General features: G+C 43.2%; 1 protein-coding gene across 1 annotated transcript in view; it reads left to right on the top strand.

Annotated features, from left to right (window-relative positions):
• The window catches only part of ACBD6 (acyl-CoA binding domain containing 6), an 82,422-nt gene that overhangs the window by 18,248 nt on the left and 39,297 nt on the right, over window positions 1–24,877 (top strand). The window contains exons 4-5 of the mRNA XM_054638264.2: window positions 8,477–8,562; window positions 18,273–18,378. Coding sequence (XP_054494239.1) covers window positions 8,477–8,562; window positions 18,273–18,378 — 192 coding nt within the window. The remainder of the gene's footprint in view (window positions 1–8,476; window positions 8,563–18,272; window positions 18,379–24,877) is intronic.

Raw genomic sequence — 24,877 nt, forward strand, 5'->3', positions numbered from 1 at the left:
TATAAATATCTTGTATTAAATTGACAAAACCCCCCAACAGTTACAGTACAGGCTGTGTTTGTGTCTGTAGCTTGGTCTCCTCTGCTTGGGCATTCCTGGATTTTCATACAGGTGATGGGACAGAAGGGATTGATTGCTCCAGGACTGACCTGGTTTCCTTCATGCTGGAAGGGTCCAAACAGCACCACTCCCTTCTCCCTTTGGGCCGCAGGCACTGGGAATGTGCAAGTTTTGGCAGAGTCCATGAAAAGAATGTGAAGAAAGGAGCCTGCTGGTAGTTTTGTGCTTTCCACCTCCATGTCTGCTTTTCTTTTTAAAAAAAAGTACTCCACAAACCAAAAACTGTGGGAAGCCACTGCTTCAGGGCTTTTTTTTTTTTTGAGCATAGTGTTTCCTTCCACACATATGCTAAAATGTGTACAGTGAGTCATGAAATCACAGCTCCTAGCAAGCATTAGACTTGCTCAAAACTATATTACGCATTTTACATTTATTTCCCTTCCCCTGACTGTCTTTACTACTAATTTCCAACTGTGATTATGGTGCAGTTATTAATTAAGTCGTTAGAGTTAAATGAGTAATCTGCAAGGCTTTGCTTTAGATCACAGCACTATTTAACTATGACATTACTTATAGTATGTTGGGTTTAATTTTTTGACTGTAATCTGGAAAATATTTTCCCTGTCTTAAATAGTGTTTTTTTTAAAGGGAAATTCTGTGATGAGACTTAACCAGAAAACTTTACGTAGACGTTATTGGAATATTAACTAAACTGCCCCTTTAATATTAAAAAAAAAAAAAATAATAAAAATTTAAAGAAAAACACTTGAACCCCACTGTGCTGGCATCTTTCACGGGCAGATTGCTCAGATTGTTCAGATCCTCAGTGGGCTCTTGAAAAGGCTCCAGGTGCTGAGTCATGTGCACGCTGGGGCTGAGCTGCTGCTGGGAGCCAAGAAGGATTGTTGAGAGAGGAATATTAAAATATTCTGTTTATGACAGTCATTAATAGGGCTGGTGTGGAGGGTACAGCAGCCTTTTGTGAAAGGTGGCTCTGCAGAGGCCGTCCTTAGCCAGGAGGGATTGGTATCTTATTTGGGTGTTGTGGGAATCCACAAAATCAGAGGGTTTTGGGAAAACTGCAAAAGGCAGGCCTCAGAGACAGCAGAACTGTGGTTAGAGATAAGCAATAGCCATGAGATTGGTCAGCAGAAAAATTATATAGGAAGTAGAAAAGTAAGGACAAATAGAACAATGGTCTGTGTATTAATGCTTGGCTATAATAACTCCCTAAGCTACAGAAAGTTTATCTAGTGAGATATTAGGAAGTTCTAACCTTAATAATGGAGCTCTGTGTGTTGTGTTTTAAGGCTTACAAGCAGGTATTGTATTCAAAATAAGCAAACATTGTTTAACCAAAGGCGTGTGTGCTTATAGTGGTTGGACAGAACTACTGTCAATGTGCTTTTGCTTTGTATGGTTGGTCAAAAACCTTCTAAAGTGAGTTGTAACATTGATTTCTTAGTCTGCTGCCTGGGGTGTGAGCTGGTGGCATCTTCCCATTGTCATACCCATGGAATGAGACTGATGCTGGAAAATCAAACAGCTCAAGGCACGTTCCCAGCAGTCCCATCCCGTTTGTGATTTGTGCACAGCCCCCGGCCGGCGATGGGTGTTACTGCCTTACAGTGCTCAGCAAAGAGAGTGAGAAATGCTGAGCTCGTATCTTAGTCAGGAAGGAAGGATTTGATGAATTTAAACAACGGCAAACAACGCCTAATTTTATAAGCGGTTACAGATATATTTCCTGTGGTAGCATCACCTCCAAAGGGTTAATATTTCCCTTCGCTCCCGCTGCAGGTAGCGTGGAGTTCAGCCGAGCTGTAAAGTCAGAAGGATACAGGTGGAAAATGCCTTTGGAAGGGAGCATTGATTGTCCTCATTTCACGCCTCATTAGCCGCGCTGCCGGAGGAGCCTCCCGCATTGTCCCGGGGTCAGGAGCTCCCGCGGCGTGCGGGGACAAGGGACATCTCCTCCCCATGCCGGGGCTCTCATCTTCGGACCACCTGCGTTTGGGGCGGACAGCACCCTCCTCCCCTCGCCTCTCCTGGCCCTGGCCTTAACTAGCAAAGGAAAAGACGGCAGCAATTATGGCACACGCAATTAACGAGCTTCTAATCTCCAGCCTTGTGTGTAATTGCTGCTGTCAAATACAATTAGTCTCTGCCCAAGTTCCCTTCCCAGGGGGATGGCCAGGCCGTGGCACACGCGGAGAGGAGGGGGGCGAGTGTCTGAAACTTTAGGAGAGTTTGCGTTTTTTTGTTGTCTCCCCAATAATCCTCGCTCTTCGAATAGAGAAATGTTAATCCAGAGCATTAGGGGAACATGGTGGCCAGCAGAGCAGCTCTGCTCTTGGGTCTGATGTGTCTTCTGTAAAATTTCTCACTTGATACCATACCAGCTTAATTACAATTCAATCAGCACATGTCAGGGATTTACTGGTACCTTCCTGTGAGCCTGACAGGGCTCCAGCACATCCCCTGTCCTGCCATAACAACAGGCTGGAGTTGCTGCACCTCCCAGGTGTATCTGGGGGAGCTGGGACACGAGCCAGGATTTCTCCTACCCCTGCCAAGCAGATCTCTCTGAGCATCCAGCAACTGCAGCTCCTCCAGGCTTGGTGGCTCAGGACCCTTGGTTGCACTTCAGAGCCCTGCAGCACTTTGAAAGACCATGACAGATCTTGGTGGCTTCTTTGGTGGCTGCTGAAGGCTGCCACATTCCTGCCAAGGAGTGTTTCACCAGTCTGCTGCTGTGTGTGCACCTTGCAGACAGGTACAGAGCAGGGTGATGTGTCCCTGTCCCCAGGGCTGGGTTCTGTGCCTGCCCATGCAGGAAGGCCAGGGAATGTGCCAGGCTGACACCTGCACTGGAGGAGAAAGGTGAATTGTGCAGCACAAATGCAGATTGGAATCTGCACCATGCGTTTGCTGCTGCAGAAATGCTTGAGAAGCTTTGAGTGGAGTCATTTTGTTAGGAGTATTCCTTGTCTGTGTCCCACAAAGCTGGATACAGCTGCTGCTCTGGCTCAAGCTGCATCAGGCTCAGAGGAAAAGGAAAATAATACAATAAGTAGTGCAAACTTCTTCCATGCAGTGTGATGGCTCAAGTGTGAGATCCTGATGCATCACTCTCGTTTAAGTTGTCTCACTTTTCTGTTTCCAAGGTGCCAGGTGCTGAAAAACCTCAGTATTGACCATTTTAAAGGCATTGGCCAGGATAACTTTGAAGATAAGTATTTTGATGAGATTAACCTTTTTTTTTGCTGATGACTTTCTCTTCTTAAATATGTTTTTATGAGAAGTTATTTAAAGGTTTTGGGTGTGGAAAAAAGCCAGAGCAAGATGTGAGGGAATTGGGGGCTGATAGATGTGCAGTGCAGCACAGCCACGTGCCTTGGCAAATAACTATTGCTGTGTTTGCTGGGTGTCTGGGCATGCAAAACCAGCCAGGCAGAGTTCCCATGTTGCTCTGGATAAAACTGGGATGCCCTACATTTAACCCATGCCTGGGACCTAGCTCTTCTGTTAACTGGAAATTATGGTCTTTCATATTTTTTTAAAGGCTTTACTGAAATTTGTGCTGTTCCTGCTGCTTTGTAGTGTTTCTGTAGGACTTCTCTGCACCTTCCTTCTGTCAGAATTAGGAGTCCCTTGCCCTGCATGTAAATAGCTGTGTCCCTTCCATCATAGCTAATCACTGAGAGTGAGTTCATTTGCATATCTATAGCTACTTCTGCCTCTCGAGCTTGAAGTGGGTCATTGGGAGGACCCATGAATTTGCCATCTTGTTAAATCTGTTGTAGCTTGTTTTGTGTAGATTGGAACAAAGCTTGGGTGTGGAAATGAAAAACAATCCATCCCTGTCCTGTCTTCAGGGATAGGGCAAGAGAGTGATCCACCAAACCAACCCCCATCAGGAAACTACTGCTCCTCCTCTTAAATGATATTTTTCATCCCACTCTCCAAAAATGCCAAAGGAAAAATTGATCATGTTGCAATCATGGGAGAGTTTTGTGACAAAACCCTCACAAAGAAAATGTTTGTCTCTAATTGTTTTGCATTTCCATAATGCTTAGTATGATAAAACCATCTTCTCTTTCTCCTTTATTTTTCAATCATGATTAGGTTTTAATGTTGTTAAAGCTTATAAGTGAGTTTGAGCCACTGTCTTGTTGAAGAGAAGATGGAGCTGAAATTTTCAGTGAGGCATTGGACAGGGTTTTTAATGTGTCTGTCATTATATGTTAACCTCTGAACTGGGACACGACGTCTGTTTTATGGCTGACAACAATTTAAAAGTATACATCTTGACATGGTGGATAAAGGAAGAAGGGGGAGTGGGGAAGAAAAAAAGAATTAATGATGTTAGCAAATATTAGTCCCTGTATTTCCATTCTGTTCTGAAAGTGGTTGTCAGGCTTTGAGGCTGCCTGGAGCAGCATTGCCAGTGACAGCCAGCCGGGATGCCATTGTCCCTTGGATCAGGCTGGGCTGTTACTGACAAACCCAGGGCACTGAGGCAGGGATGAGGATGCTCCCCTGTCTGTTCCTGGAGGAGTGTGCCTTTTCTCCTGGCATTCCTGGTGACATTTGAGAAGGATATTCTGGGCTTAGTGGAGTTGCCTGTACCAGTCCCTGAGCCCATCTGGACTCAGAGGGGTGGAAGATGTCTCTTCAGGAGTACGTTTGCTGCATGCTCAGCCCTGGTTTGCCTGTGATTGATGCTGGTTTTGGCCAGCCAGACCCACCCACCAAATTTAACTGTCACAGGAGCAGTGACTTTGACATCAGCCTTAATTGTACACCAGCCACAAAGAATCAGTGGGCAAGGGGAACACATGAGAAATTTCACTGTTTAAGGCATGTCTTACACTTCTCCATCATCTTTTCCCCTGTTTCTTATATGCCACTGCCTGTGCTTTGGCACACAAGTGCAATCCTCCAAGGTGTCTTCACGTGCTGTCACAAATTCCTCTTTATTCCCACAGTTTTTAACTGGCATTTTAAGAGCAATGTCCTGTACTTATGGAGCCCACAGCAATTTTGCCTTTCCTACAGCACCTCTCCTGCATGGTCCAACGGTGGCTGCTCCTGCTGTCATCTCCCTTGGGTTCAGGTTCCAAATTATGGAAGGCCTGGATCATGCTATTCCTTAACTATTATTAGTTCCATGTGCATCTGCAGTGCTTCTGGACAGAGCTGCCAGCAGTGAAAGAATTGGAGCTGGCTTAATTGAGAGCCACATAGTTAATTATTAGTGCCTTTTTAACAGAGGAGACAGGAAATTTGCAGTGTCAGTTTTTAATTTCATTGTGGTTTGCAGGGTAATGTGACTTTAAATTCATGAGTCATTACCTGCATATAAGCAGCCCTAAAAGCTCTCTTTTACTGTTAAAATTTCAAAAGATTTAAGAAGGAAAAGGGCATTACTGATCCCTTCAGCCAGGATGAACAACAAATAAAAACACCAGCTCTTGTCAGTGCTGTCAGTAGCTGTGACGTGATTTGGAGGGAGCTGCTGCTTCTTACTCCACTTTTTGTGTCACTGAGTTTGGAACATCATGCTCAGATATTGCGTGGAAGTTCTGGCAGGCTGGGCAGCAAGGATTTTGGAAGTGGGCAATGAGCTCATGGATAGGCAGGTTGTCAAAGGGGGCTGGAAAGAAACCAGTTTGTGTGTGCATTGAGAGAAACCAGTTTGTGTGTGCATTGAGAGAAACCAGTTTGTGTGTGCATTGAGAGAAACCAGTTTGTGTCTGCATTGAGAGAAACCAGTTTGTGTGTGCATTGAGAGAAACCAGTTTGTGTGTGCATTGAGAGAAACCAGTTTGTGTGTGCATTGAGAGAAACCAGTTTGTGTCTACATTGAAAGAAACCAGTTTGTGTCTGCATTGAGAGAAACCAGTTTGTATCTGCATTGAAAGAAACCAGTTTGTGTCTGTGCTGCAGCAGAGTTAATTCTTTTGGGAAGCCTGGACACATTCCCCTTTGAAAGCCCCCTGAGGATGAAAGGTGGAGCCCTGTCTCTGTCTTCATGGCTAAATACTGAGAAAACAGAATATTTTCCTGGACCTTCTGCATAAACTTGTTCTATATATCAAGGATTGTGATGGAATAAGCTTGCCTCAACATTCATAAAATGAATATTGAATTACCTATTTCTGTGTGAAAGAGATGAGATAAAAGCTACTTGGACAAAGTAACTTGTATATGGATTAAAAACCAGAGAAGTTTTTGCCTGAGTGTTTTTGGGAGAGCCTTTATCACTAAGTTTCCTGATGACCTTGTGTGTACTCAATCAATGTGATTAATCTTTGGTAGAAATGCATTCCTTGTGCAAAGAAGGTGAACTTAATCCTAGAAATCTTTTTTTTCCCAACAATTTCTGCCTCTAGAAAGATTAAATGTATTTTTTCAAATGTTTTTTCTGACTTGGAAAAAAAGCAGCAACCAAGAACTAGAGTAGCCAGAGATAAAAGAATATAGATTAAAATTTTTTTGCAGTTTCTGACACTGATTGAATGCCCATCATCCCTCAGTATCAAACAGGATAGACTAATAGTAAGTATAGCTTCATTGTATAGGAATAACTCTTCTGTGCACTTTCAGGTGATCTGAAATTAATTTTATTTTATTAGTGGAATCGAAGTAATTGATGGACAGTGAGTTTCCCTGCTAAATAATTTTTTAAGAGGGGCACTGCACTGTTAAGACTCTGAAGCCCTTTGCCTTGAAGAAGGAGAACTTCATGTCACTTTCTACTGTAAATTAGAGAGAGTCTACTTGCCATGGAATAGTCTTGAAAGTCAATTTCCTTTCCTTTCCTTTCCTTTCCTTTCCTTTCCTTTCCTTTCCTTTCCTTTCCTTTCCTTTCCTTTCCTTTCCTTTCCTTTCCTTTCCTTTCCTTTCCTTTCCTTTCCTTTCCTTTCCTTTCCTTTCCTTCCCTTCCCTTCCCTTCCCTTCCCTTCCCTTCCCTTCCCTTCCCTTCCCTTCCCTTCCCTTCCCTTCCCTTCCCTTCCCTTCCCTTCCCTTCCCTTCTTTCCTCTCCTCGTAAAGAGGTTTGTCTGTGATATCTGCAGACCTAATGTTACGGCTTTGGGCTGGTACAGGAGAACTGAAAGGTGGAACTGGTTGGCTCAAGCTGGGCAGAATGTAAAAGTGAATGTGTTATAGGTAGCTAGTACATTGATTTAAAACAAAAGCAACCTGAGGAGCAGAAAGAAAGACAAAAGTATATTTTATTAAAAAAAAAATCAACATCTTTCTAAGTAGAATTCTGGTGGTATAGCAATGCTTTTGGGTGTAATGAAGGGATGAGATGGGATGGAGCACCTCTCCCATGAAGAGAGGCTGAGAGAACTGGGATTGTTCAGCCTGGACAAGAAAAAGCTTTGGGGTGATCTAATTGTGGCCTTCCAATATCTGAAGGGAACCTACAAGAAAGATGCAGAAAGACTATTTACAATGGCTGGAGTGACAGGACAAGCAGGCATGACTTCAAATTGAAAGAGAGTAGGTTTAGATTAGATATCAGAAAACAAATCTCCCCTGTGAGGGTGGGGAAACCCTGGCACAGGGTGCCCAGGGAAGCTGTGGCTGCTCCTGGATCCCTGGCAGTGTTCCAGGCCAGGCTGCACAGGGCTTGGAGCAGCCTGGTCCAGCAGAAGGTGTCCCTGCTCATGACAGGAGGGTGAAAGTAGATGAATTTTAAGGTCCTTTCCAACCCAAATGATTCCAGGTTTCTGTGATTCTGTGTGTTGCAGCTACAGAGAAGCTGCAAGAGGCTGGGACTTTGCTCCTGATCTTTTTCACCCTAGCTGTGCCACTCTGCCATCACAGAAAGCCTCAGACCTGTCCTCTGGCAGCAGCAAGTTGCAATTAGTGGGCTGATTTTTGTAAGGAATTGCTGCTGCAAATTCCAAACCAGTTTTGGCCGCTTATCTGAAAACCAAAATACTTCATGCCAGGGAAGAGTTGGGGTCTCTGGTTCCCTGCACCCCCTAATTGGGTCAGGCTTTCAGACAGCAGGCATTTCCCCCTGCTGAAAGTCTGGCATCAATGTGAAGTCAGGCAATTGAAGATCCCAGGCTGCAGGATGGTTTTTTGAAAAGGTAGGCCTGGGGCTCCATATCGATCAATCATTATTCTAATTGTTCATTTCTATTATGGTGGGAATCATTCAGAATCCTAGAGTTCCTGGGAGTAAATCATTTGGAAATGCTGCCCATTATAAAATTTAATTTTAAATCTATATTAAATAGATTTATAAAGGCAAGCTTTGCAATCTAGTAACAGAATATTATGCTGCCTCACAGAGGCTCAGCTTTTGGGTCCTGAGGGGCCAGGGCTGGGAATGAGAGTTGGGAATATGGTGGGAGCCAGGATGCTGGACCAATCTTTCTTTTTCTTTCAGACACCAGAGAAGAGGGGAAAGGAAAGCAAAACTGTATTTGGAGGCCCAGTCATCAGCTCATTATATCAAGAAGAAGAAATAATCAGGTGATTATCTGTGCTGGAATTGGGATAAAAACTCTGTTTTTCTAATGTCATTTTTTTAAGCTTTTTTTTTTTAATATTGCACAAGTGTGGTGGCAACTACAACAGGATAATAAATGACAGGAAAGAACTTTTCAGGTCCATAATCATTTAAATCAATATCTGCCTGTATCATTGCCAGGTAGTAACCTTTCCTTAGCACAAGATGTGGGGGAAGGGCAAGACTTCCCATTTTTCAGTTATATGGCTTTAAAAAAAAGGCAATATTGGATATTTTTAATAGAAAGCTATTCAGGCACTACCTTTTCCAAATAGTTATTTCTTTACCAATACATTCATTAGGGACTGTTCAGTGAAGGTTTTAGTGTTGGACAATGTTTGCCTTCAGGGACAGTTTGTGCCTTATATCAAATTAATTTTTTTCTAGGCTCTGCAGCTAGAAAAGCCAGCTCTGCATTTACTGAACTAGAGTGGCTGCTACTTAAAACTGTCAAGGTGCAAGTAATAAGTGACATTAGCTATTGAATAAAGACACCTGGATGGTTTTTGTTTAGTTTATTTTTTTACTAATCATGGGTATAATATTAAAATCCAATACCTAAATGATTTTGTGGAGGAAATTTTAGAATACTGTATCTGTAGAATATTTTTAGTTAAAATGGTCAGTCAGAGAAGACTAAATTTTGACAGTGTTTCCCATCATGTAGTCACCCATTTACATTTTCTAATCCCATTTTTTAATGAGTGTCTTGCATCTTTTTACATCCAGGAAATGTGAGCACTGATTTCTCAACATGCAGTCTCCAGCTGAGAACTTACCTAACGAGTTAAAACTCTAGCACAGCATTTCTTTGACTTGTTGTCACAAACCAAGGAACAGAAATGTTGATCAGGTGGCTCCAAACCCTTTCAAAGAGCTCAGGTAGGAATGGAGGCAGCTGTTGCAAGCAGGCAGGGTGGCAGATGTGTGCTTGGCAGCAATGCAGGCACTTCCCTTGGGATTGCAATCCACTTTGGAGTGGAGTGGAGGGGAGGACTTGGCCAGGAAAAGCTTCCTCCCCTTCCATGGAGAGCCAGCACATCTTTCACTTGCCCTGGCCCTTGAGCAGAGGTGGTCAGGTGTCACCTTGGTTTAACACACTGAGGAATGTGTGTTAAACACACCAGCTCCTTTTTTGTCCCTGATCCATCAGTGCAGGTCTCAGCCAATATCCTTGATCTCACAGTTTGACTTTGTGGTTTAAATCCTGTTCAAGCTCTCCTCTTAGGAGTAGATCAAATCCCTACAGTGCTGTCAGAGTCTTGGTTATTCCAAGTGCTGCCTATGCCCTTTCTTGGGTTTGAAATACAGAATAATGTACAGAAAAACAGAGTTTGCTCTGGTTAACTTGACCAGCCTAAATCTTTTCATGTGTTTGTTTTTATTTCCAAGAGTACAGCTGCAAACACATTTTTCCAAACACAGCATGAGGAACATAGGTGCTGTTTGTTTAGCACAGCACAGCTGTCCTTACAAATGAGGCTGTAGGCAGCTGCAGTCTCCCACACAGCTGGAATAGGGTGATTCTGCTGAAATTTGTTGAATGAAGTGTCCTGGCAGAGTGGAAACTCAATTTGACTCCCAGGTATCAGTGTCTTCCTTGCAAGACAGGAATGACCAAGTGTCACCGTCATCTATCCCCAGAGCTGGACAGCTTCACATTTCCTGGTTCTTTTGTCTACTGTTCATTCCCTTCCTGAAACAGGGAATAAACATGCAAGTATAGGCACATCTCTAGTGTGATAATTCCACTCATGAAAGCATAGCCTTAAATAGCAAAATTGCTCTGGTACCAAACCTGCAAGCAGATAAACCAAAGAGGGAGTGGCTCTAAGCATTAGGGTTGGTGTCCAGCTTTGTCTAGAGCAGGTTTTGGTTCCATGGCTGTACCTGAGAAGGGTGACTTTTGTGAGGCTGTGAGTGGTTACTTAGAAAAATATAAACTTAGCATTTAGTATTACTACATACAACAGAATGTTATCATTTAAAAAAATGAGGCATTTTCTGTAGAGGAAGAACATGAAAAATTTTAAGGAGAAAGAAAACCAATTAGCTTGAGCCAAGATAAACACATTGATAGCTCTGGGTAAGTCCTGTGCTGTCAGTTCAGTGGGTGTGTGTGTGCTCCCTCAAAACCTGCTATCTGAGAAAAGAAACTTTGGTGCAGACTCTTTTATTGACTCAGTTATCCTTGGTGGCTCCTACAAGCTTGCAAAAATTTGAATAGAAATCAAACTACTTGAGTTTGTTTCCCAGTGCTGTTGATAGGATAAGTATTTCCTTGTTACAGGATCACTAAAGAGGCCCAGAATAACTAAGAAAAACCCCTTATTTTGTGTACTAAAAGCTAAAACTCGAGTCCTCATCAGCCCTGAGTCCTGACAGACTGCTGGAAGCAATTTTTCAGCAGGTATTACTCTGCCAAACCCAGCCTACCATGTGCCCTTTAGGATTCTGCTGATCCAAAGGCAGGAAAGGCTGCTGATTTATCTGGACATCAGCTTGCACCAGGAGAGAGAGACAAGAATGCAGGTGCAGAGTTTTAAAGGGTCACCTAAGCAGGTTCACTTGTTTTATTCTTTACCAGAACCTTTTGAACAGTTTATCAAACAATTAAAGCCCTCCAAGCTGTTGCTGTTAATATGAAGGGGAGAAAAAGAATAGAATAGAATAGAATAGAATAGAATAGAATAGAATAGAATAGAATAGAATAGAATAGAATTAGAACATTTGAAATAGAATAAACCCCTTGTTTGCCATCAGCAACAAAGCAGCAGTGCCATTGATTTCAAACAGAGTGTCTAAAATGATTCCTAAATAATGCTTACATTCCTTTTGTGGAATGAAATGCTTGGGGTTTAGGATGCAAATCTGTAAATGATGGACAAAGTGAGGTTACCATACCCTGCCCTAAAGTGGATCAGCAGTAGGAGGAACTCTGGTGGTGCCAGGGCCACTTTTTTTCCTTATCACTAATTATCTCAAATGTTTCTAATTGAGAACAAGATAGAAAAATGGTCAGCCTGGCTCACAGTACATTGCACTGATCCCAAATAAATTCAAGAGCATCCACAGAAACAGGTTATACCGATCTAATTAAATCAATTTAGAAAGAGATTCGGGTAAATCAGTGCAATTTGTGTGTTCATAGATCAGCCCTCAAATCAGGAGAAGGTCTCTTGAGCTAATGAGGCGTAGCAGTTATTTACTTTGGGGTACTGGGCACTGGTCATCAATTAGGAGTCATTAATAAACCCTGGCAATAAAGAGCTCAAGTACCCCCAGTGAGTAATGGGGAGCAGTTGCAGGATGTATTAGCATAGTGCTCTGCCTCTGGGTTTCTCTGCAAATCACTTATCTCCCCTCAGGCATTGCATAAAACTCCTGCATGCTGGTGACTGATGATGGGACTTGGAGGTTCCCTTGGAAGGAAACATTTAGAAATTATCAGTGATTTCAGGCTGGGTATAGTGGTGGTTTGGGTTTTTTACTGCTCCATAAAGCTTTATGTTCCTTTTCTGGTCCTATTGTCAGAACAAAGCAGTAGTAGTGGAGCTCTTTCATGATCAAAGCACTATAATTGGAGTTTCACAAACCTGGGAAATGACCAGTGATCTGAGGTTGACTGATGTGTTACCAGTATAAATCTCATCCAAGACACAATCTGAGAGATGTGCCAAAAATACCACAGCCTTGGAAATCCACCTTTATTTTTCAGGGTTGTTTTTAAGCTGGGGCAAGGAGTAGGCAGTTTATAAGTGTTTTCAGGAAACAAATACATTGATTTGGCAGGTGGAGAATGAGAAATAACATTACCAAGTGTCCGTGTCTCTTTCCACTTCCACTGGAGGAGCCCTCCTGCTCTCTGCCACGAGCTGCTTCCCCAGGGCCTTGGCATGCCAGGATGGGAATGACACCTGCCAATCAGCACAGAGACCTCCCTGAGCTGTGTTTTACTCCTTCCATCCAGAGGGATGCTGAAAAACCCCTTTTCTGGTCAAAACTACCCCTCTTCCCCAGACATTTGGGAGCAACCCCACTCATGAGTGGGGCAAACATTTAGGATGTGGGTGTGGAGCAGGCACCCCTGGTGTGCAGGACCTGCCTGCTGCCGTGCAATCCATCAGAATTGTATTAATCCCACTAACGCAGCCGCCATCTGGTCCCGCTGCCGGGCCGGCTCGTGCGAGCCCCTGTGATGGATGGCCCTGGGAATTGATTAGTTGTTGTGTGAGACAAATGAACTGTTTTGGCAGAAAATACCAGAGGTCGCTGCATGTGGTCAGGCACAAAGGCTGCTGAATTTTAAAGAGCTGCTTCCAGCATCCATTGCAAGGATGCTGCTTCAGAGCAGCGATGGGTTTTGGGATGAGCCCAGTGCTCCAGAGCACGGCTGGGGTTTTGTTATCTCCCTCCAGCCCTACTTTTGGGAACACCAGCACTGGAAATGAGTGTAAAGCTGCGGAGACGCGACATCCGTGTTGGGAATTATGGGCTGGTGTTGTGCACTCACATGAGTGCTGGGCTATGCAATCCCTGTGGAAGGGCTTTCCTGTTCTGTGGAACCCACAGTGTGCTCAAGCAAAACACCTGTGGGTCCTGGCAGCTGGGAGTTGGGGTTTTTCAGGTCAGTGCTGCTTAGAAAGGGGTGCTCTCATGGTGATGTTCAGCAGACCAATCTTTTGGCTTTAAGATGATTGCCAAGTTTATTGCTTCCCCCCTTTTTATTGTCCCCGGAGCAGTGACCTTTGGGGCTTTGCTTTGTTGTGCAAGGGGCTCAGGCCTGCCTTCCCTTTGGAGAGCACATCCTCCTTTGGTGGCTCCCACTCTGGGTTTTCCCAGCTGCCTCCTGTGCCGTGCGGTGGCTGGGGAATTGGATGACACATGTCCCACCATGTCCCGGTGGCTCTCCGAGGGATGGCACACGACTGTGCCGGCAAGTGGGCAACACTTCCCTGGGGACGGCCTGCCGGCTCAAAATAAACTTGAGTTATGGATTTATTCAACTTGTAAAACCTCAGCTGGCATAAATAATTGAGAAAGCAAAGGTTTGTCTGTGGAGCGTACCTCAGGGACCTGCTCCTGCCTCCCTCCCTCCCACCACCCTTTCTTATGAAAATGATCCCAGTTGCACTGATAGATAATAACAACACCAAGCAATTAAAAGCTATGGGTGGCTGGAGAGAGGAGAAAAGGTTCAGTTAATGAGCTTTTCCTCTTCCTGTGCCCAGGAGAGCCTCCGAAGTGACGAGGCGATTAAAGCGAAGAGATAATTATAGATTATGTGAAAATGGCTCCCTTGGGGGGCCCAGGGCCCTGCCATAAACAGAGTGTGAGTGTTGTGAGCTCCTCTCGCTCCCCGCACACGTCCCCGTTCCGCTCCGCCGCCGCGCTGAGGTGAGCCGGGCCCAGCCGTGCCAAGCACACGGGCCAAGCCACCTGTTAGAGGCACCCGGGGCCACTCCACTGCAAATCCACTGGGATGTGCCTTGGAGCAGCCCCAGGAAAATGGGAGAGGATGCTCAGAGTAGAGCCTGGTCTCAGTCCCGTGCCCTGAGCTTTGCGCTGGAGGTAACACACGGAGGGGGAGGAAGGGGACAGGGCAAGCCTGGAGGGTGGTCTCTGCACAAGGGTAAAATAATGGGAATTTCAAATATCTTCTTTGCCCTTTTCAGTGGCAACCTTGGTGCTGTTCAGAAAGCAAGGAGTTTTACAGCACTCCAGATAAAATAATGGGAATTTCAAATCTCTTCCTTGCCCTTTTCAGTGGCAACCTTGTTGCTGTTCAGAAAGCAAGGAGTTTTACAGCACTCCAGATAAGAAGAAAATGATCAACTGGCAGCAGATCTTTTCCATGAGCTGTTTTAAACCTGTTGGTTCAACACGTGTGTTTTGGACAGCCTATGGAGAAGGTTTGCAAAGCCTTCTAAGCCTGGGGAGAGATGACTTGGTTTAAGTTCTTCCAAATCCTTTTATTCAAGGATGGAAAAAGCTGCCCCATGTGTTATTTGCAGGCAACAGGTATGCTTCAACTCATCTTTAAATCAGAATTACCGTCTCTTACTGGGGATGGGGGAGAGCACAAGGAAATAGCTTTGGGAGCCACCAGCAAGGGAGAAGAGAAACCCTCTGGTCATCCTCAGGAAATAGATTAAAAACTCCACCTGCCTCTACTGACAGTCAGGTGCTTGCTGACTTGAAGACTCCTTTTTATCTCAGCAATTTGACGTGGAAAGAAGATTGCATCCAAGTCTTCCTTTTAGCTACAGGTTTTGCATTATTGTGCATACCTCCATTAGGTTGAGTTTCATGGTGTTTCTCATCTGAAGATGTGCTGAATACTGTATTTTTGATTTAAACTGAGATTTTTCTGAAAGTACTGATGGAAATGCTATGGGTTCTCTCCCCCATAGCATGATCTAAGCATGTCTTTGCACTGTCACTTCTGTATTTCTCACATGTTTCTGTCTGGGTTTTGCCTGTTTCTACCACTTTCTGGGCCTTGCTGCTGACTCTTACCAGTTTTATGAGGAGTACAAATTCCTGCTAGGAACAGGTCTGATAAAATCATCACATCCTTTTTCTTTTCCTGTACCTACTACAGTGGAGGTATTATTATATACACATTCACACATGTAAAATAAAGGAAGGGAAAAAACAGAGTTGCCAAGTTTTCAAGCTCTGTTTCTTATTTGTACTGTGTGGTTTTCAATGCAAAGTCAGCAAATAACAGTAACTCATCATTATTCCATTCACACCATTCAAGAAGAATGTCTTCCCTAGTATTGGTTCCTCCAAAAGCCTTGGCTTAACTCCTCTGAGCTCTTTCCTCAGTTTCCCTTCCTGGATGTAGCTGGATCAGGTTGTTTTAAATATCTGGAGTGCAACTTCATATGATTACTTTATTTGTAGGTAAAATGTTCTCATTGTGACCAGAAAGGGCTTGTTTCTCTTTGTTAATATTTATAGAAAAGTTGGATATAATATATGTTATTTTTTTTAAGGAGGGCATCAGGAGCAAAGGAATGGTTTAAAGATTGAGAAATAAATGCAGAGTAGAAGAACGAAATTTCCCGAAACCTTATCTTCAGGTGGGGAAATTGGTATTCTGGATTAATTCCATTGTGGACACTTCTGAAAGAAAAGTGGTTTTTTGGAATGAGGATATATAGAGCATTTGCAGAGTTGGTTATTCCAGAAAACTAAATCATATCCAAATAGCTGTGTCAGGTCATTTTCCCCTTACAGACAGTAATATCCTCGGGAAAAGACATTAAAAGTCCTGTCTGGAGGCTGGGTGGGAAAATGGGCTGGTTGTGGTAGGTCAGGGTTGCTGTGCCCTCTCTGCTGGCACAGACCCCATGGATGCTCCCTGTGGAGCACAGTCAGGTGCTTTATGGCTGCCACATCCCTGCTGGTAGCTCTGGTGCTGCCCTGTGAGCTCTGTCAGGGCTCTGCAGGATGTGGAATGACCAGGTGGCATCACTGCCAGGGAGGGAAGGGCACAGCTCATGGCTGTGACATGGAAAATCACCCAGGAGTAACGGGATGGTTGTGGGCCTCTCTAGTGAGAGGGGACTGGGGTTTGCTTTGGTGTTCTGGAAGAAAGAGTGATCTGTAATAAAAGAGGGAGGTGTGGCTGTGTAGTGGGGAACCAAGTTCCTGTAAAGGGTTGTTTGAAAAGCAGCTTCTCCCAAAAGGCTGCTGTGAGCAGCCAGGGCTGTGTTGGGGAGGCTGGACTAACAAGGCAGGACTGGAGGGACTTCCCAGCATATCACATCAGCCCTTGTTAGCAGGGGCAGGTATGTCTTGTGACCTCCATCATGAGTCTGTCAAGCTCCATCTCGAGCAGTGTAAGCTTTTGCCTTTTCTAATCCCACTGTGGGATTCTTTTTTTCCTGGAATTCAAGGTAATTGCATTTCAAGAATTCAGTGATCTGTTTCCCGGGAGCTAATGTGTAACGAGCGGGCAAGGCCTCCAAGGAATGAGTTCATGACAAACTGGTCAAGAAACTGGGAGCCTCCTGGAATGTCCTTAGGCCTAAACACAGAGTGTGGAGTCCTGTGTGGCTCCCAGCTCTTCACTAGAAAGGTGCAGCTCAGGTGTCTCTGCAGGGCCTGCCTGTGTACAAAGGGTAGGGGTGATGTGCTGGAGAACAGTGCTACTGAGGCAGCCAGGTGAGAGGGAGGGCAGAGGAAGTGAATTCTTTGGAGAAAGCAGTCATCTGCCACTGGAGCAAGTATCAGTGCTTTTTTCCACCTTTTTCTGGCACCCTGGCAGGACACAGATGCTTGAGGTGTGAAGAATCAGACTGTAACTCAGCAAGCAAGATGCATAACAATAAAAGACAAAGTTGGGTCATGGTACTCTGCAGAGGACATGGCCTTGCTGACATTTCATTTTTGGAGGACTACAGATTGAAGAGTGTCACTTTTTGTTTGTAACCCATTGCTCAGAAATGCCAGTGTTATCTAGATTTTCCTTTTCCTTCCTGGAGTTCTTCAGCCTGCCAGTTCCAGAGCAATGCAGATGAAGAGAAATGCTGCTGCCTTTTAGCACCAGGGGATCAGTTCTCAAATTTCCCTGTTGAATTTCTCCTGCCCACAGCAGACTGAGCTCCTTACTGGGCCTGACCAGCAAGCTCCAGCAAGCTCCCTTGCTATCAGTCTGTCAGAGGCTGTCAGTCTGAGTTCTGCTGAGCATCCAGAAGGTTTTTAGTTAAGGTGATTGAAAACTGGGGATGTCATGTGAGGCAACAACTCTGTGTTTAACTCTTGTGAACCTGCCAAGACCCATAGCAATGCTGATGGGCTTATTTGAACCATGATTTTCATCTGGAAACTAGAAAGAGAGAGAATTATGTGGGCTTTTTGGCTTACTTCTGGAAAACCAATGGCCTCTTTTCTTTATTCCCTGCTAGCAGCACAGTGGCATCACTGTACTTATGCCTAAAGGTGTTATTCTTGTAAGAATCTGTGAAAGGTCTTAACTTCATTAGAGGTGCTGTTTGTTTGGCAGGTAAGGATGGAAGTTCTACTGTGTCTGAAGCCAGAATATTTCTTTTAGCTGTAGGAGGAGCTGTAGGTGTGACTGAAGCACCTGTGACACCATCATTTGATCTTTCTGCCTGCAAGCACTTCTAAGCGAGCCCTTGCTGGTGTTGTATCCAGGATCCAAGATGTGTTTACCCAGGGACAGATTGCTTTGCAGGTCTCCTGTTTGTCCTGCTGTTCTCTCCAAGCCATGTTAGTGGCCTCTGTCCTGGGTGGATGGCATTGGATGGGGCTCTGTTGTGACCCAGAGTGGCTCTTACAAGAACAGCTTTAGCCTTTTCTGTTCTGTGGGAGTGCAGTGATTTATACCAGAACTTGGACATGGATTTTGCTGGCTAATTTCATACATGTCTTGTGCCATTTCACAGGAATAAACTGATACTTGTCTGGACATAATACTGTTAAAAATAACCTTTGTTTTTCTAGGAAGCAGGATCTTCTGTTTCTTAACTTGGGGGAGGTGGGGAAAGCACATTATTCTGCATGTGCAATACTAGATGCCTGTTTGGATCCAATGACAGCACTGAAATGTCTGTAACAAAGTTAGAGCATATCATGTGCATGTGGCCTTTGTGTTGTGCAGTAACATGGTGCTTCTTTTGCTTTTTTTCCTGAATAGGGAAGAGGACAAGAACATTTTTGATTACTGCAGAGAAAACAACATTGACTATGTAACCAAAGCCATTCAATCAAAAAAAGTGGATGTGAATGTCACAGATGAAGAGGTATGGAGAAAAGATAAGGACCATCAATCTTTTATCTGTTTTGTGTATTAATTCACTGCTACTCCTTTTTAAAATTCCATGGATAGAATTGTTGTAACAAGGTGCTGCAGCAGTTGGACAAACACTTGGTTGTTGAGACAAGGTAATCTGTTTGGAAACAGCTTTCCACTGGATTTCTGGTGGTGTGGATGTCTAACTGTGGGGCTGTGGCATGTCAGATCACAAACTTAGTTTCTCTATTATTTTCTGCAATACCAGCAGCCATTTGCAGAGTAAGATCTTCTGAATACCTCCACTTTGTACCCCACTTTGTGGTCAAACAGAAGTAGGAAGTGAGAGAAACAGCTTTTTTGACCCATGAAGTCTGTTCAAGTTGAAGGAGGATTTCTGACATGCCACAAGCTTTTCATCATTTCAGATAGAGGGGAAATGAGATGTGGCATTCACATTCTCTGAACAGAGAGACATAATTCTCTCAGAGCTTTTTCCTAGAAAAACACAGAGAGAAGAGAAAAGCAATTCTTATCTCTACTTGCCACTCCTGTTATCTTGCACATGTGAAATGTGCTAAAAAATTGTTTACCTAAAATAATTGGTCAATTAAATTTTGCTAAAGATTGTTTTGTTTCCTTAACCAATTAAAAAAAGCTGTGTCCTGGCTGCTGGGAGACAGTCACGAGTTTTCTTTAATATTCTTTAGTAGTATAGTTATAGTGTAGTATAGTATAATATAATATATTATATGGTGTTATATAATATATTATATTATATATTTTAATTAATATAATATATTTTAATTAATATAACAATTGTTATAGTATAGTATAATATATGATATGATGTTGTATAATATATTATATTATATATTTTAATTAATATAATATAATTTAATTAATATAACAATTGTTCAGCATTCTGAATCAATAGTCAAATACCCATCATTTCCTTCATCAAGAACACCCTAATTTTACTATAATGAGTGACAGAGGCTTTCCAGCTTCCCAAAACCAGTGACATTGTCCAGTCTTTATCTGCTCATCAAACTCAAACCACCATTTCCCCACAGGGAGATAATACAGGCATTGCCAGAAATCCTAAGAAAACACAGTCTAAAATTGTGAATTGGCTTCATCCTTTTTTTGGTAAGAGCAAACAAACTGGGGGCAGTTTCCTGTTGATCCTTCAGGAGTTGTGGCCATACCAGGTTTGTCACCTTGGTTTCCCTGCTTGCACACTGCCACCTAGCCCTGTCCCTGGTCCAGGCTGAGCCCAGCTCCTTCCAGCATGTTGTGTTTTGGTGAACAGATGAAGTGCTTAGACATTCATAGACTGAGACGCCACAAATTCAGTTGGGTTCTCCTGTAGCTCTAAGCAGATTTCTGCCCTCTGAGCCATGACAGCCCCGGCTGGGGCTCTGAATGCTGATGGCAGGACCTTTTAGTATTAATCAGGAATTCATGTGAATTAATTTTCAGAGGAGAGGAGGGAGGGTGTTCACAATCAGGATTGGAATTTCACATCATAAATTCAATGAACTGAAACTGTCATGTGCCACACGATCGCTGCAACAGCACAACTGTTCCTGAGCTCCATCCTCCTCCTGCTGATCACAGGTTAAAGGAGGAGATGGCCAGGGCAGTCCCACAGAAAATGCAGCTGGAGTCTGTTCATTAATGAAAGCTCATTTTTAGGATCACATGCTTGCAATAAGTGCATGTTAGCATTGCTTTGTTTTCACTGGCAAGATACTCTTTTGTAATTAGCAGCATTCAGAAGCTTGTATTTTCCTTTCTGTTCAAATATGCTTGTTTTCAGCCAAAGAAATACTGTTTAAAAAAAAACCCAAGATATTTTGTGGAAGCTGAAGTATCTAAACTATGTAAAAAAACTACCAGATGACATCCTCTTTGGGAGTTATCCATGAGTCCCTGATGTAAAAGTCTTATTTCTAACCGATGGATATTAGTAGGTAACTGTTGCAGAGTATGGGATTGATTCAGCACAGGCAGGAGCCAAAAACATCTGCTTACCTGTGAAGGACTTGTGAGGGCATTCCCACTGGGACAAAATTCTCCCATAGATTAAATTCTCACAGCTTCAACAATTCTGGTTTACCCCAACAAATGCTCAAAAACCCAAAAAAATAACATACCAAAAGGAAGAACCTGAAAGAAATACTTGTTTCATTATATGTTATGGGACTGAAAGCATTTCCATTGTTTGGTATCCAAGCATGTTCTTCCCAGTCTGGGAAGTAACTTCTTTTCCAATATCATGCAGGTTGATTGAAGTTTTAGAACCCATTTTAGACTAGAGATAACCCAGACTGAGCCTTTCATGAAGTGTATGCAGGCACAATCTTGTCATTTTTATTAAATACATCCTGCCAAATCCAAAAGTTGCCTCGCCTGGCTTCTGGACATAATTCACACTATCAATCCTTTGATTTAAATACCTATAAATTGAAAATATCAGCAGAGTACATACAAAGAGTTAACTTCTTATGAAACAAAATCTACTGAAGCACCAAATAGACTCGTGCTAAGCTGCAAAGACACTCATCTCAGCCTTTCCTTGGTTGGCTGGGGTTGTAGGATGTTTAGATTTTATTTTTATGTGATATGGTAGTACTCCATCTAATTTTATCCTCCCCATTGTGTGCAAACCTGGAAGAAGTCAATGAAAGGAGAAAGGAAATCAAAAATAAAAATGGAAAGTGTGGATGAGTCAAAGCAAAAGGATTTCAGAAAGGGCAGCAGAAGATCCTGGGGTTTAGATAGATGCACTGGGAAACTTCCAAAGCAGAGGTGGCCTTCTCCCCAGAAGAAGTAAAGCTGTTCATGTGCAGCATTCAGGCCAACATACTGCTAACAGTTTAGATATGATAAACTTCAATTTAGAATTAAACAAAGAACCTAATGACAGTAATCATGTACAAGCTTCCATTTACTGTATCTAAATTGCCCAGAGTTCAACAGAATCGCTTGCATTCACTTATAAGAAGTAGCACAGACTAAAACAACCTGTTTTCCTTGTGTATGTCAGCAGGACTAATGGAATAAGAAATGGACTGTGGCTGTGAAGTCACCCCAGGCACATCCTGGGAGTATGGCTCACTTGCTGCCTTTTTGAAAATAGTATTTCTCCACCTTCTAACAAACCAGGAGCTGCTCAAAGGCCGAGATGAGTTGCTTTTATAATTTGTGCCAAGGGCTGTGGAGGTTGTACCTAGATAATTTTTTTTTAATTGTTGGATAAATCCCAGTAAACAAACATGGTTACCTGTGTGCAATGTCTAAGCCCTTGCCAAACTTTAATGAAAGGCATCTGACAGGATGCTCACTTGGTCCCTGATCCTTGTGCTTTTGAGACAGCAAGTGCCAAACTGGTGCCAGCTTGCCAAGAAAAGGACAGGGGGGAAAATGTATTTGAGGAAGGGTCACATCCTTCTGAATTTATAGGCTTTCTCCCATTAGAAAAGCTTCACCAAACATTTCAGAGCTCTGAAAGTGATTGACTTCCAAGTCAAGTTTACCTGTCTAATAGTACCAACAACCCTTCCATTCACTGTTCCTGCTGTCACAGGGGGATACAGCCATTCTGTAGATATCTGTCTCTTCTTAATTACTGCTCACAGGACACTTGCCACAAGTTAGAGTGGCTCATTGCTACCCAGCCATTATAGCTGCAAGCATCGTGCCTGGAAGTGCAGTTTTATACTGTAGCACATCCATTCGGTTTGGCTTTGTTCTCCCCTTTCTCTGCTCAGGCTAATTGATGTGAAAATCATTCCCATCCATTTGTCTGCCGACTCAGTGGATGGGAGACAAATCCCTGTCCTGTGCTTTGTTTGTGAACACCCTGTGACTTGGAGCTGAGCAAAATTGATGTGCTGTTGGCTTGAGAAACTGCTGCAGGAGCTGGCCAAGCTGGCAGCGGTTAGCCAAGCAAAGCACACAAGATTTAAAAGGCAGGGTTAGTGCACTTGGGCTATTTTTATGCTTTTTTTTTTTAATACTTCAAAGGTGGGGGGGAAATGCATCTACTCTCAAGTAGGTTCTGCAACAACTGTTGTGTTTGAATTGCAGGGAGGGAGTACCTTGATGTTTGACTGTATCTAGCCAAGACCTCACTGCTGCAGTGTTTCCTACGTGAAATTATTCATGTTGCTTTGAGTCTCTCACTGCTTAATGAAATAGTCATGTGGGAATTGTTTTGGGAAAGCTCAATCTGTGGCCCTTAAGATTCCTGCCACATTGTTTAAACACACAAACACATGCTGTATGCTGATATCAAGCAGCAGCTGGGCAGACTAAAGAGTTTTTCAATATGCAGAGGTGATATCCCTGCTAAACAAAGATTGGCACTCTATTTTCAATTTAAACTTGACTTATCACTAGGGTTTATTTTAAGAAAGACATAGGAAACTAGTGGATTTCATAGCTGTATAGCTGCCTAAGTATGTTAGCTGGAGCTGTTGACTGTTATTCTGTGTTCTACAAATAATTGTGAATGTTATCTAGTTTCTAAATAAATGTGAATATTATCTAATAGAGCTATTAAGGTTGAAAAAGACCTCTAAGATCATCAAGTCCAACCATTTTAAATACCAAATTTGTAGTAATGCTTTTTGTTATGCAATAAGTGGGTTGAGATTCTTCTGGAGGTATTTTTCCTTCCACATCTCCTGGTGTGCTCTTGCACAGAAGTCTCCAAAGCCCCTTGCACCCCGTGTCCAGGGCACAGCATGCTGCAGACATTTCTTGGGTGGAACATGTCAGCTGTTTAATAGTGCACAATTACAATGCAGAGCCATTTAAGGCACTAATTAGAAAATATTGTATCCATTTAGAGTTGTGGAGAAAATATATAGGTAAGCAGAGCGTAATTACCCAAAGTGGAATTGGCCCAAGACTTGAAATCCATACTCCTGCAAATAGCACAAGGAGATTTTTAATGACTATGGATGATCAGGCTTCAGGGTTTTGTCTTGTTCAAAAAGCACCAAGTGTAGCAGAACCAGCCTGCCAGTGTCATGGCAGGACCAGTTGCACAGTGCTCTGGTACCCCTGAGCTGTCACAACTAACTGTTGGTTTTCCTTTATTGGTCTCAGCCAATTTCAGCACCAATAAAATAAGATTCTCCTTGTCCAGAGACAAATGCAAACCAACATATTTTAGCCCCTAATCTGTAGCATGGATTTTGATATAAAGCATAAAAGTGCCTTTGTTTTATCATGTAATTGTACAATGAATACATTTGAATAATTGCAATATTATTCCTCTACACATATATCAAGACACTGAAATAATCTGTTGAAGTATTTCTTGCTATTGTGCATATTTCAGATGTGCCTCTTCCTTTTGAGATAAACATCTGTGGCTTGAAAAAGTTGGTATTTGTCCAACTGAAATCCTAAGTAATTACCAGTCCAGAGGTGAGTTAAGGATGCTAAATGTGAATTAAAGATCTCTCCATATTTACCAATTGTTTTAAGTTGTACTCTTTCCCCCTTGTAGATTCTGATAGGGGTGTTGAGTGCAAGAAAACGAATCATTAAATGGCCTGTGGATGTCATCAGTGCCTCCATAGAAAGTCACTGTCAGAAAATTCATTCTAATGCAAGGTTAATGAGTGTAACATTAAAATTACGTGTTACAAAAATTAATTAGTGGCTGGGTCAAAAAGTGTGAATTTCCTGACTTAAAATCCTGCTCTACCTCTGCTGCCCTGCCCAGGAATATCCAGCAGAAGCAGTGTGAGCTTTGGTCACAGGTGTCTTCTGCCCCTCCTGCTTTCTGGCACCATGGCCAAGAAATTTGGCTCAGAGTTCCCATTAGCAGATAAATGAGTTGCTCACCTTGTTCCCCACTGCTTTGTCAAGAGATTTATAGCCAGGCATGGGCTAATTTAAATGATTTCTTTTGTGAGGGTCTGTAACTGTTTTCCTTGGCATATTGAAAAACACAGGTCAGTCTGATGGTGTCACAGCTTGAGGGAGGTGATTCCTGGTGATCTGCAGGGTGATTTCCAAGAAATCCCTTACAAGTGTGCTGTCCTAAACCAGGAGAGACTGATAGGACACTAAGGCTAATTTGCAAAGTGTACATAGGAGGTTTTCTTCTTTGTTTGCCATCTCAAACTACTTTGAGTTCACGGAATTCACAGAATCACTGGGTTGGAAGAGACCTCAAAGATCATCGAGTCCAACCCAGCCCCAACACCTCAACTCAACCCTGGCACCCAGTGCCACATCCAGGCTTTGTTAAACACACCCAGGGATGGGGACTCCACCTCCTCCCTGGGCAGCCATTCCAGAACTTTATCACTCTTTCTGTGAAAAACTTTATCCTGATATCCAACCTGTATTTCCCTTGGTGCAGCTTGAGGCTGTGTGCTCTGGTTGTGTCAGTGCTGCCTGGAGAAAGAGCCCAGCCCCAGCTGAGCCCAGGCACCCTTCAGGGAGCTGTAGAGAGTGATGAGGGCACCTCTGAGTCT

The sequence above is a fragment of the Agelaius phoeniceus genome, chromosome 8, assembly GCF_051311805.1.
Source record: "Agelaius phoeniceus isolate bAgePho1 chromosome 8, bAgePho1.hap1, whole genome shotgun sequence".
Lineage (NCBI taxonomy): Eukaryota > Metazoa > Chordata > Aves > Passeriformes > Icteridae > Agelaius > Agelaius phoeniceus.